The following is a 14339-nucleotide window of genomic DNA, read 5'->3' as shown; positions in this document are numbered from 1 at the left end:
GAGCTTTTGTATTTTTACTTCTTGCCTTGAACAAGAAAATACGCTTAAAATATTACATATCCTGCTACAGAAATATGAAAAGTTGATGCAATCAGTCTCCACTCGCTGTACACTTCTTGCATATTTGGGTTGTTATTTAGCTGAGAAAGGAGCAAAATATTTTATACACTTTTGCACTGTACTGATAAACACATGTATACTAAAGTTTTGCCTCTTTGACAGCATTAGAAACCTAAGCATGTCACTGTAAAGGCAGATTTGTCTACACAGTGCTGAAATGTAAATTGCAAGAGCTGCTCGGGTGTATGCAATAAAGTGGAGGACATGCATGTGTTTACCGTTACTGTTATTTTGTTGTGTAACCATGAACATATTTTTTAAAGCAGCAATTATCAATGTATTGTACATTATGAACATCAAACATTTTAAGTGAAAACACACCATTTATTGTTATTTACACAAAACCCAAGTGTACAGCTGTAGCTACGTAAATACAGTGCATGAATCCGTTAAAGTGCAAACGGGGTGACTATGGCATGTGTGGAAACAAGTATAAACTTGTAGTATAATATATAAAAATATCAAACTTCAGCCAATTATACAAAAAATAAATAGAATAAATACAGTTTTGTTTAAAGTTTTGCTTTAGCAAAGCGTATCTTGTGGTTCAACAGTCTGAAAGTAGGGAAAACTCATGCAACAGCAACGCAAAGGATGGACGATCCACTGGTTTCTAAGAATGAAAACATGGGTGAAAAGTCAATGCAACCTTATTAGTTGATGTGTTTCCCCACAATATACATCAAATTCATTCTCCCACCTCTTTCCAGCACCACTCCATCAGAAGATATACAGCCTCTGGTGACAGTCGTGGCTTAAGCAGCCTCATGCCAGCATTCAAGGACTCTACTACCTGAACATTGGATTGGTTCTCATAGGGAAGGCGGCCCTCTGTGTAGACTTCCCACACGAGAACACCTGAAGGGGAATACATATTCCTGTTTGAATATGGGATGATAACAAATGTTCATATCAGTTGGAAAAAAATGTGGAAACATGTAAAACTATGGAACTTGAGTAAAATGGTACTCTTTAATTAAAATCTGGTAAATAAGACCTTCTTGTTTTACCTGTAGATTAAGATGAATAATCCTGTTGATATAACAATATGAAGTAAAAAAAAAAAAAAAAAAAAAAAGACAAATAACCGCATCATACCAAACGACCAAACATCAGATTTGCTGCTGAACTTGCAGTATTTGATAACCTCTGGTGCCGACCACTTGACGGGAAACTTGGAGCACAAAGAACTTGTGTATTGGTCATCAAGAACATATCTACAACACACAAAGTAGGAATGACGTGAAGCGAGATGGCTACATTACCATAAGACAAAAAATGTGAACTACCTGGTCATGCCAAAATCTGACAATTTAACCACGATGTTCTTTGAAACGAGGCAGTTCCTGGCAGCCTAATATTGGAAATGCAACAGAGTTAGGAAGAAATCAGCTCAAATTACGGACCAATACATTTGTATTTATTTTTTACCAGATCTCTGTGGATGAAATTAGACATTTCCAAGTAGGCCATCCCTTCAGCGACATCCAGACACATCCCCAACATTGTGTCCTGGGATAAACACCCCTTTTGGGCTTGCAGGTAGTCTGATAGACAGCCGTTCTCCATGAACTCCAACACCAAGCACATAGGAGAACGCTGGGTGCATACACCATAGAGCTGAACTAGCTTTGAGTGGCATAATTTCCTAATGAAACACAGACAATTGCACATTGCTTCAGTTGATTATTACTCAAGCTAAGGAATCAAGGTGCGCACTTACATCATGACTCTTGCCTCTTCTTTGAATTCCTCATCTGACATGCAGTCTTCCCTTATTATTTTTAGCGCCACTTTCTTCGTCTTCCATTGTCCCCACAGCACCACCCCAAACTGTCCACTGCCTACCTCTTGACCAAAAGTAAGTTCTTCGGGGTCCACCTCCCATTCATCTGTTGAGCAACAGGTAGACTTAAGCAGTAGTTCTTAACATTGTTGGAGGTACTGAACCCCACCCGTTCCCTATGTGTATTCATCAAACCCTTCTTCATTGAAAAATAAAATGATTTGCAAATTCAAGACATAGATATAAGGTTTACTGGTGAACAAAATGAACAGGAGAGCAGGCTTTTCATCAAATCTGGCTTTCTTCACCTTTAATTCAGTAAGTATTGTGTTCTTGAGTTCCCCATCACCAGGCAGCTTAAGAAAGTGTTGCTTTAAGTTTACTAGATAGCCAATTGCGTTGGAATAGACTTGCTCAACTTGGCATTGCAAATCAAGCAGTTAGGACGCTGACTCCCAACCCCAATCTATATTTATAGAGCACTTTAAAACAACAATTGGTGTTTTCTTAAAGGTGAAGTCAATCCTAAACGTTTATTGACAATAATATGTATATAAATATAAATAATACTACCTCACTAGTCTAAACATGACATTCTGATTAACATGACATTTGTGGAATATGAGTTATGCAGATGTTTTATCCTATTTTAGGGGGCGGCCATTTTGCCACTTGCTGTCACCTGAAGATGACTTCACAGTTGCTCAGGGCTCAGGCTATGGCCAATCATAGCTCACCTGTTTTCTGAAAATGGGCTGTGATTGGTTGTTGTCTGAGACCAGAGCAACTGTGATGTCATTTTCACTCGACAGAAAGTGGCAAAATGGCCGCCTTCTGGTATTGATCAAAACTGCTGGATTTTGCTGCTTAATTCATATTCCACTAATGAAATATTAACCAGAATACCATATTTAGACTAGTGGGGCTCCATAGAATATATTGTTGTCAATATTTTTTTTTGGGGGGGGTTGACTTCCCCTTTAAGATGGAACCCAGGGGCAGCCGATACTTAATGAAAACAGCAGAGGCCACAGAATTGAACCTTGTGGAACACCATCCATTTCACATTTCTTTTTTTCCTCAACATAATCAGTATAAACGGATTACAATAATAAATCAATCACACAACCTACTATCACAACAGTCACAAGTTTATTACGGAGCTCACCAAACTCCCTGCAGCACAGATAGGCCAAGAAACGTAGCGTGATCTCCTGGAGCCAATGATGGCCAAGCGGGATGTATCATCACAAATTATATGAGTTGGGTATGTGTCTTGACCTCCAGCGAACCCTTGAGACAGACTCACCAAACCTTCGATCGAACCCAGGTTAAGAACTGTTGAGCATGTTCTGATATTACTGAACTAGAAATGTGCCTCTGTGAGCAAATTTGGTGAAGATTGAAGATGCCTTGCACTGTCGTAGGCAAAAGAAAAATGACTGGTTTAAACATTGACCTCAGCTCCCTTAACCATTCTTTCAAATCAAAATCACATTATTTTTAGACCCCAAAAAATGTTACCTAAAGTTTGTCAGCCATTTCAAACCATATAAAATGTATAGGGTTACTGTTTCTACTGTACATAGGCTTATATGTTTTTTGTGTACGTAGACAACTGCAGACAGTGAACATACTTAGACATTGCACAAGTGGCAATTGATTCAAAACAACAAGCCCCATCACTTTGCAGATACTGCAGTCATACAGTCAATGGCCTCTTTGACAACACATCCCTGCAGTGTCGTACCCAGAACCAAAGTTCTCTTTATCCCATACAAATCAGCTACACCATTAAGTATGTCTGCATGATTTAATAACATCCAATAAATGTTTTCTATCAAACATCCCGATCTTACGAAGACATAAGTGCTTCGTTTGACTGAAACTGTTAAATTTTTTATTGTGGTTGTCATGTGTAGTGGAGAACTGTTCTGCTTCACACTAAGTGATTAGAATATTGTGAGATGTTCAAATATATTAAGTAATAATTTAACATTAATGACGTAGAAAGAGACGTTACCTGTATTTTGGTCCCTTCCCTTCAATAGCTTGTATACTGTATAAGCGATATATCTAAGATTATGATTCCTCTGTAGCATAATGTAACATAAATGAAATATTCAAAAGTAAAATATGCATGTGTAGTACTTGGGCGGGCCATTGAGTATTTCCCACACACCACTGCATCAGTGACTACATTTGTATGATCCTTATCCATATTGGAGGTGGCCAGCAGCACAAGTAGCAAAGGCAAAACTTGGATGAAGATAAAATTGTCATAGAATTGATTGTGCTGTATCAAATTACCTTTAGACGAACAGGCAATTTCCTGGGTGCAGCCACCTGTTTGAGTCACAGGGTGTCTGAGACGTGTTATCAGACCTGACGGGTAACACACACACACACACACATTGGCTCTTAGAAAACAATTAGATTTTGCTTGTAGACATGAAACAACAGCATTCCCCTTTCTGCATAACTGTTCTAACACTTTATGTTATGACAGTTGTATGTGAAAGAATCAGAGCCGCAAACTTACCGGCAGCATTGTGTTGGTGGTAATGGATTAGCTCTGGAATGGTACGAAACAAATACTTCTCTGCCAAGTAAAAAGAAGACTCTCCTGTTTCTGTCTGCCTGATTTGGTAATGTTTCACACATGGTTGTTTCTCCCCATTTGACCTGCAGGTGATATGTTCAAAAGATCCATTGCATTTAGGCGAAAAATATTGCTGTTCAGTGATGTCATGATGATGATTGTACTACAGTAAAGGTGAAATTACCCCGGTGCTTTGGTGAATACTGACACTGTGTAAACGCCCGTCTGTCTTGAGTTTCGAACCATGAATGCACCTTCTTTTCCCTAAATATTTACCATACAAAAAGAATGAACATTATATAATTCAGGTCTATCCAATACTTGGTTTGTAAAAATTGTGAGCTATTTCCCAAAATAAACTATTTTTTCTCAATGATTCCATTTAAACCTACGGCTAAATGGTTCCAGTTGTTGGACTCAGCCGTTACAAAATTTTACTGGAATAAAAAAAAAGCAAAGATTAGTCTATCTAATCTTCAGAAAAGTAAATCCAAAGGTGGTCTAGAGGCAGCAAATTTTATGTACTACTATATAGCTAACCAGCTACAATATATCGTTCTATGGGCACAACCAAACAGAGACACTAACTGTTGGTTGGAACTAGAACAGAAGGATTGTAATAACCTCAGACTTCGAGATTTACTCTTTATTACAACATCGATTAAGCGTCATAATTGTTTTAAAAACCCAATGATTTCCGCCACCGTGACTGCCTGGTGGAAGGCACTAGAATTGACAAAAGCCCAAGTGGAGCCCTGTGGGCTTTCTCCCGTATGGCATAACCCCGACTTTCAACTTAACAACCAACCGTTTCATTTAGGTGTGTGGGAGCAGAAAGGAATTACACATCTCCACCATCTCTTCTCAGATAATATGTTTATATCATATACATCCTTGCTACAAAAATACAATATAAAAAACGGAAATTTTTTACATTATCTACAAGTTAAAAATATGATAAAGAAAAAAATTCCAACACTTCGGGGTACGCTCCAGCCGCCTGTTTTAGCTAAAGATGTTAACAAGCTTTCTCCGACAACAACAAAAAAACTTTCAAAAATATATAAGTTACTTTCATATACTGATAAAATGTCTTTACCCATCTCGAAATGGGAGACAGACTTGTCTATAGCACCGGAACCTGACTTTTGGATTCAAGTTTGTGAAAACGCATTTAAAATGACAAAACACACAAATTTACAACTTATCCAATATAAAATTATTCACAGAACATACATTACTCAATATATGATGAAGAAAATGGGACTCTCAGACTCCGACATTTGTCTCCAATGCTTACAAAACACTACAGACACTTATACTCATGCTTTATGGTTATGTACTCCGGTTATGTATTTCTGGACTAAAGTCTTAGAAAAACTTTCCGCTATTTTGGACTGTAGGATACCTTTATCTCCAAACTTGTGTTTGCTAGGTGACCTAACAACAACTGACTTACCACATAAACAATTTCAATCTACACTTGTAGCCCTTACTATCGCTAAAAAAACAATTCTTGTTAACTGGAAAAATAAACAAACTCTGAATATCGACCAATGGTCTAACCTCCTTATAAATCACATTTTAATGGAAAAAATATCTGCCTCAAATAAAAACCAAATATCAAAATTTATAGAAACATGGTCTACGTATATAGAATTTTTTAACCTAATTCTGGTTACTTAATTCTGTCTGTTAGCGAGAGCCACTACATCGTGATAACTTACATTGATGTTTCTGCATTTGGCAATTTATTATTATATTATATTATTAGTATGGGATTTTTTTTTAATGGGCTTTAGGTGAACTGATGAATACACACACGCACGCACGCACATGCACATGCTCACCCACATACAAAAAAAATAAATAAATATATATATATATATATATGTGTGTATATGTATATATATTTAAAAAAAAACAAAAAAAAGAGAAAAAAAACATTTTATTATTATTTTTTTAATTTATTTGTTTTTTAAAAAAAAGGAGAGCAATGATGATGTCAAATCGAATGAACAATACTGAGCTCTAAAAAAAAATAATAATAAATAAAAATTGTGAGCTGAGTTGGTATTGTTATGCCTTACCAATTTTTGCGAGAACCAGCAATTAGCAAATGACAAATACATAGTCATGCTTGTGAAACTTCACAGCAGGAAATTCATCACTGTGGTTGTGAAAGCATCATGCGCTGTCATGTCTAATTCTCAAGGTGCAGGTTCATTTTGCACAGCAACACTTGTTGAAGGTGTTACCACAACAACCTGCGATGATTATTTATTTATTTATGCTCAGTGAGGTTTGTAACATGTTAGTAAAGCGTTACTTTAATATGATAATATATAAGTTTTTCGGTAAGGAATATTCTAACACATTCCTATTTCTGGACTGTTAATAAGATTAGAATGACATTTATGCATTTAACTTTACATTTAACTAACTGCGTCACTATTTATGTAATTTCTCTTTGTAAAAAGACACAGAGTATTTGCTTTATTCTAACACCTCGGAATGTGATGTTTTGTATATGCCAAGTCACGTTTTCAGCTAGCGAAGGAGAGATGGCTCATGTCATATCTCTATTTGCAACTTCTTAGGTCCACATTCCTCGCTCCTTTTTACATGTTAATGCCTCCCAACAGAAATTCCAACGAGGAGACGAGGGGACTTTTGGAAGGCATGATAGAGGGGTTGCCTCTCAGACTGGTGGTTGTGGGTTCGATTCCCGGCCATCGTGACCATGGTGTGTCCTTGTGCAAAATACTGAACCCCCAGGTATTCCTGATGCTGCATCATCAGTTGGCAAAATGAGGAAACAGCACTAAAGCACTTTGAGCACATAAAGTAGAAAAGTACAAAAGTGCAAGTGAAAACCTATTTACCAGATTAACAAGGGAGCGAAGCTTGAGGAATATGCCATTTTATGAAGACAGTATAAATAAATGATTATACCTCTTTGATCAACACATCTTCTGCTTCCCCTCTGGCAATTTTGTTGTTATACCATCTTTGAGAGGACACATGGAAAAAATCAAGTTTCCTTATGCATATTACAAAATGCATTAACATAGTCCAGAAATAAACACTCTTGAAATAAAATAAGCAATTAAGATGTACAGAATAACAAACAAACACAGGTAACCTTTGCAAGTGTAATCTTACTCAAATCTCTTGAAGTTGTTCCCTGATTTTTCAGCTATGTGTGTCCTTGGTACAAATCCATCATTCCTGTGATGACAAGAAGTGAGAAGGTTCTTTTTACATTATTTTTAATCATTTTGTACCCTTAGCTCCATTGCACATTAATATGGGAATAGTCGTGTTTTACCCCCTTTCATCTTGAACATTCCACCAGACAGGATGGGAGCTGTCTGTCAGGGTGTACTCCTTGTCTTTCTGAAGTGCAAGTTCTCTGTCTCCAATTGGTGTGTAGCTCTGCAATGCAACAACCATCCTATGCACTGTGTCTTGCATTTCTACCTAATGAAAAAAAAAGTGACTCAATGTTATTTTGAGCTTCATTGAGGTACTGTGTAACTCACTGCGTATTTGTTCGATCAATGGAGGTCAACAACTGTTGCACACAATTACAAAAACAAAATGACAGTATTGTGAATAGATTACCAGTGAAAATAGCAACTCAAGGACCAACAACAGATACAAAGAAAAACAAAACATAAATGTTTTTGGGGCTGTCATTCTGTCATTTTTGGCACCTTTCAAAAACATCAAATATCAAAAACAGCAATAGGTATTTAATTAAATTTTTAAGAAATGTGGTTACCTCTGAATCAGGGATCTCAGGTAGTGTTTTTTTAGAACCTGTGGAAAAATCCAAAACAAAACATTTACTTGTTATATACTGTAAGAAGTTATACCCAAATCTAGTCTATTTGATAAAATGTTTATTAATCAAATATTTAAACACTGACAGCATCAACACTGTTTGAAGGTTTTGGCAAGACTTTGCATTTCTCATCAACTTTGAAATTATTTGTCAATAATAAAACACCTACCTACAGGATACACAGCAAATTAGACTTTAACTTTAATATAAAAGAAAAAGGTCATACAAACCGTAACCCACTGGATCATATGCTTGACAGCCCATTGCTAATTTCTCTGACTGCTGGCAGCATTTCCATTTTCCATTCATCCAAAATTGTGGGTGGTATTTTTCAGCCAAATTGTTATTCTTTATTTCTATATCAGCAACCAACAAAACAGAATACTGTAAATGAGGTCAAGATGACTTGCATTGCCTAAAAGCCCAATTTAGAAGCCTGAAAATCCAGTTCAAAACCTGCTCACCTTCTTTAAGAGCTTGCACCCACCTCAGACGACAATTATTGTCTGGGGCAAAAATGTAGAGGAAATGGTTGCCGTGAAAAACCTGTCAATTTGTGTTTGAGAGTAGTACATTGGTTTTCAAGTAATTCTGCTGTTTAAGTGATGATGGGACAAATGTGAACCTAACCTGGAAAGGGTACTTGTAGTCACATGGAATGGGGACATTGGTAAACACTGTCTCTACACACTTAATGCTGCATAACTTGATGCATCCTTTCAGTACGGGTTTTTTCTGAAACAAAACAAAAAGCCTTCACTCCCAATACAATCTGGAAATACAATCGGAATTGCAGTTGATTGTCAGGAGGCCACCCCAAAACTTGGAATGACTCAGAAGTGTCATTTAAAATAAATAGTTGTGACGCATGAATACTTACTCCAGGACGACACTCGTAATAGGTCAATTCCTGCGTGTCCAGCACAAAAAATCTCTCCTTGTAGTTGCATGGTGATGTTCTTTTTTTCTGCTGAGACTTTTTTATCATCGTACCATCGAGAATCACTCCGGAGAACATGGTAACATTAACAACAATTGAAGAAACACTGAGTGAAAACATGTCAGAAAAAAAATAGACCATGACGTTTCCGGTTGCTGAGTTGAGTAGACCACATCCTGATTCCAAGATGCAGACTGCACATACCCACGTGGACTTGAAGTGCATGAAATCATCACAGACTGCTTTCAACTGCATCACATATAGGCAGAGTCCCTTTTCATTGAGTACACTTTAAAAAGTCAGTGCATGACATTCAATTTAAAATGGGATGTTCACTCACACTAACTTGTCGCATTTGTGGTTGTGTTGCTGTGTAAAACGTCACAAGTCAATGAAATAGGGGCACTCACTACAAAATATTTACAAAACTAATTAGTAGTGCAATGATTGGCTGGCAACCAGAGTTCAAGGTGTAACCCACCTACTGCCCGAAGACAACTGAGATAGGCTCCAGCACGCCTGCGACCCTCGTGAGGATAAGTAGTTAAGACAATGGATACATGGATGGAGTAATTTGCAACATGACAACATGTATGATAACATCTTTGTAAATGCTGTACTGCCATAATGATACCCAGCCACTGTTTGGGAGAACATCAGTTGTGCTGTTAAAAAAAGAAAGAAAAAAAATCTAATTTCCCTTAAAGGGGAAGAAGTAAGCAAAAAAAAAAATCTTTAGAGTAATATGGTTCCCCACCACCAGTATAAACATGGCATTATGATTAATATTGAATTTGTGGAATATGAATCAAGCAACAAAGTCCACCTGTTTTTAGCCATCTCAGTGGGCAGCCATTTTGCCACTTTCTGAAAATAACATTGCAGTTATGGAGGTAAATATGGTGCAAAACTAACTTGTAAAAAAAAAATTGTACCTGTAGAAAAAAAAGTCTAAATTTGTATCTGCAAAAGGCGTGATTTGTACGTGTAAAAAAATGTGTACCTGTAAAAAAAAATTGTATCTGTAAAAAAAAATTGTACCTGTAAAAAAATGTGTATGTGTAAAAAACATGTGTATTTGTAAAAAAAAAATTGTACCTGTAAAAGTCATGATTTGTACCTGAACAAAAAAAAATTGTACCTGCACATAAAAGTGTAAATTTGTATCTGTAAAAGTTGTGTTTTGTACCTGTAGAAATGACAACTTGTAGTCAAAGAAGTCGCCACTTAGAGTCACAAGTGTTTTTTTTGCTGCTGTCCAGTCACGTGAGTTTTGCACCAAATATCTCGCTACAAATGGTGCAAAACTGATTCGTACTCGTAGAGCACCGTGATTTGTACTCGTAGAAGAAGAGGGCGGGCTCTGGAGGATTTGGGCGGGCTAAAGCTCAACCTCATTGGTTGAGCGAACGACAGTGGGTTGAACTCAAATGACGCCACGTTTTTATCATTAATATGCACAAATCCGAAATTCCAAACAAACAGAGTAGCCACACCAGTTTCAGTTTCATGACTTCTTTGACTACAAGTTGTCATTTCTACAGGTACAAATCACAACTTTTACAGATACAAATTTACACTTTTTTTGTACAGGTACAAATTGTTTTTGTTCAGGTACAAATCATGACTTTTACACGTACAAATTTGTTTTTACAGATAACATTTTTTTTTACACTTACACATTTTTTTTTTACAGGTACAATTTTTTTTACAGATACACTTTTTTTTTTTACAGGTACACATTTTTTTTACAGGTACAAATCACGACTTTTACAGATACAAATTTAGACTTTTTCGATAGGTACAAAAAAAAATTACAAGCACCATATTTACCTCAATATGCAGTGCCTAAGGGCTCATGAAATGACCAATCATGGCTCCACTGTTTTTTGAGTTTATTCACATGACTTTTGCAAGCTGATTATGAATTAGTTATAAAATCAGATATAGATATAGATAGATGGATTGCTTTGCCAACATTGAAGCTTATATGCTGAAGAGTTTGATGCTGACATTGTTATCACCAGCATTAGCATAGCGTCTTACATGGATGTTAGCTCGCCACAGTACCCCAAAAGTGGAAACGGTGATGGTAAATGGACTGCTTTTTATATAGCGCTTTAACTACACCATATGGTGCCCAAAGCATTACAATTGAAACCTCACATTCATCTATTCACACACACTCATACACCAGTGGTCGGCTGCTGCCTGCCAGGTCATGTCGAGACGACCTGTGCCCCTTCGCTCCATAATATTCGTCGTGTTTTTTTGTTTTTTTCCCCTTGAGCGTGTGTTGATATACACGTATGTGTGTGTGTGTTGGGTGGGGGTCACGTGTCAATAGCAACAACCAATGCCAGATTTAAATGTCACGAATAGAGGCTGGCCAATCCAAACGACCAAACGTGATCACGAGGGTTTCTCAGCCAATGGTATCACAGCACAATCATTCGCCTTATCCGTAATAGCGCAGGGTAGCAAACGTGCTATCTGTTCGAGTGCCATCCTGTACTCTCACATTTCCATCAAAGCGTCACCGTAGTCGGGCCCGAAGAGCCACTTCGGAGGCAAGTAGAACTACTTTAAACTTAGCATTTCTGTCTAGTGAAATACTCTCACATTTATGGTGAAACGTTTTTATGTAGAGGCGATTTTGTGTATGTCGCTGCTAAAGTTAGCTGCGTTTGCTTAACCCGGTACGCTACCGTTCAAACAGTTTGGCGGTTGCATAAATAATATAGCGAATACCATATATGCTGTTGTCAAGAAATTGTAGTTTGTTTGTTTGCTTTTATGTCTAGAGCAGGATACTTTTGGAGTGAGTACCTTAACCATAACCACGACACGAGCTTGTACATATTAAATGGAGCAGAATTTGTACACTTCGTCCGTGATGCCCGGCCAGCATTTGCGTCTGACCACTCAAATTTCATTGAGGGCAGTACTGTATATGGACACGCGTTGCTGGAAACATATTTCAATCTTCTCAGGCATTAATCTTTTTTTTTTTTAGATGTAGAAATTGAATCATTAATACAGGTGTGTAAAATAAGCTCCTGTATTGGTTTTTATTTTTTGTTTTTATGTAAACTGTATACAGTATATCTAAAATATTTTTGCTAGGCTTCACTTCTATGTATAAAAGTATAAAATTGATCTTAAAATAATGTTATAGGCATGAAAACACCTGTGAATAATAATGTTATGGTTGATGTGCTAGTTTGTTTTAATGGTAAGGTATTTACTACTTGACACCACCACTTCTTTGTTGACGAGAGCCATTCTTATTCTTGTTTCAGACCACCATCATGGGTGAACCACAGCAGGTTAGCGCCCTGCCTCCTCCACCTATGCAATACATCAAAGAGTACACAGATGAAAATGTCAGCAAGGGCTTTGCTCCCAAACCACCGCCACCCATCCGAGACAGCTACATGATGTTTGGCAACCAGTTCCAGTGTGATGACCTGATCATTCGCCCACTGGAGAGCCAAGGCATCGAGAGGCTCCATCCTGTGCAATTTGACCACAAACGTGAGCTTAAGAAGCTGAACATGTCTATTCTGGTGAACTTCCTGGACCTTCTGGACATCCTCATCAAGAGCCCTGGCAGTATAAAGCGAGAAGAAAAGCTGGAGGACTTAAAACTTCTGTTTGTTCACATGCATCACCTGATAAATGAGTATAGGCCACATCAAGCCCGGGAGACTTTGCGTGTGATGATGGAAGTTCAAAAACGACAGAGACTCGATACAGCAGAGAGATTCCAAAAGCACCTGGAGCGGGTCGTGGAGATGATCCAGGGGTGCCTTGCCTCTCTGCCCGATGACTTACCTCAGTTGGAGGGCACTGACAGCAGTGCTGGTGATGGAACAAGAACTCTGCTTGCTGGGAGCGGTGTCGGGCCGTCTGGGCAGGCCTCAAGACTGAAAACGAAACCCATGGATGTGGACGAAGCAGGAGCAAGCTGTATGGCAACAGGTGTCCACAACAAGACTACACCTACCATCAAAAAGGACAAAATGTGGGACAAAGATGCAGCCATGTGCAGTATCATTGACAAAATTGCCTAGTATTCGCTCACTATCTACACAGCAGTTTGTCGTTGTGCTAAAAGACACCTTTGGTTTGAGTTGAGTTTATTTAAAAGCTTTGTATGTATTGCTTTGTGGCCTCAGGAAAGACACTTAGCCATCCATCAAATAATCAAACCTGTGGAGGACTATGGAGGAAGCAAACTGAAAATTACACAGGAGTAGGGTGGCCAGTTTTTCTTTTTTAATCTAATAAAAATATTTTCAGCTAAAAGAAAGTTGTCTGAACGTCATTACCACACTGAATGATATGGTTATGTTTTATGCCGACTCTGGACATTTGATCTTGTCTACAGTAATGGAAAAGTCGTTGTGCATGTTTAAAGTCAAACAATGCTAGTCTCAAATTTAGTGCTGTCAAAGTTAAAACGTCAACTCATTGATTAATCACAAAAAAATATCGCATTAACGCAGAATAATCTCACTATTTTTACTGCAGATGATCCTTTAGCTTGACAGCGGATGGTTATGTTGAAGGTAGCACAGGTAGTGTTTGAGCAATAAACCACTACATGCTTTAAAGGAAAGCATTTAATAAATGTTTGCGTATGACATTCAGAATATTTGTTCATGTCAAAATATTGGGGTAATTTTTTTATTTTAAACTATGCAAGTAATTAACTTATTAGAAAAAGAAGAGGATGAGTGTGCAGTGGATAAAAAAATGTTGAAGATGTCATAACATTAAATGTCAAAAGAATTAACACAACATGTGCTTTTCAAATTTAGCGGGCAGAAAATGTTTATAATCGTGATTAATCAAAATTCTAAAATGTGATTAACCTGATTAAATTTTTTATTGTTTAACAGCTCTACAAATTGCTTTTGGTAGAATCCCTGCTTTGCTGTCATGTTGTTTTTTTTACCTATAATTGAAAATAAATATTCTAGGTAGCGCTAATGTTTTAAGAAAAATAACTTCCTCAAATATGAAGAAATCCAAC

The 14339-nt window shown here is 37.4% G+C and overlaps 2 protein-coding genes across 2 annotated transcripts; one reads left to right on the top strand and one right to left on the bottom strand.

Moving 5' to 3' along the window:
* Positions 1-423: 423 nt before the first annotated feature.
* On the bottom strand, positions 424-9409 carry itk (IL2 inducible T cell kinase). The gene is made up of 17 exons (XM_077578847.1): positions 9239-9409; positions 8989-9093; positions 8823-8904; positions 8589-8714; positions 8296-8333; positions 7840-7991; positions 7674-7739; positions 7464-7518; positions 4693-4772; positions 4449-4591; positions 4217-4291; positions 1844-2012; positions 1552-1768; positions 1410-1474; positions 1219-1337; positions 821-978; positions 424-733 (listed from the first exon to the last, which is right to left on the bottom strand). The coding sequence occupies exons 1-17, from the start codon at positions 9374-9376 to the stop codon at positions 668-670; spliced, it is 1854 nt and encodes a 617-aa protein (XP_077434973.1). The 5' UTR covers positions 9377-9409; the 3' UTR covers positions 424-667.
* Positions 9410-11722: 2313 nt separating this feature from the next.
* Positions 11723-13616, top strand: med7 (mediator complex subunit 7). Its single transcript, XM_077577060.1, has 2 exons — positions 11723-11868; positions 12601-13616. The coding sequence occupies exon 2, from the start codon at positions 12610-12612 to the stop codon at positions 13372-13374; it is 765 nt and encodes a 254-aa protein (XP_077433186.1). The 5' UTR covers positions 11723-11868; positions 12601-12609; the 3' UTR covers positions 13375-13616.
* Positions 13617-14339: the final 723 nt, after the last annotated feature.

The sequence above is a fragment of the Vanacampus margaritifer genome, chromosome 10 (assembly GCF_051991255.1).
Source record: "Vanacampus margaritifer isolate UIUO_Vmar chromosome 10, RoL_Vmar_1.0, whole genome shotgun sequence".
Lineage (NCBI taxonomy): Eukaryota > Metazoa > Chordata > Actinopteri > Syngnathiformes > Syngnathidae > Vanacampus > Vanacampus margaritifer.
The sequence above is the reverse complement of the archived record's forward strand: the minus strand, read 5'-3'. Positions and strand labels throughout refer to the sequence as shown.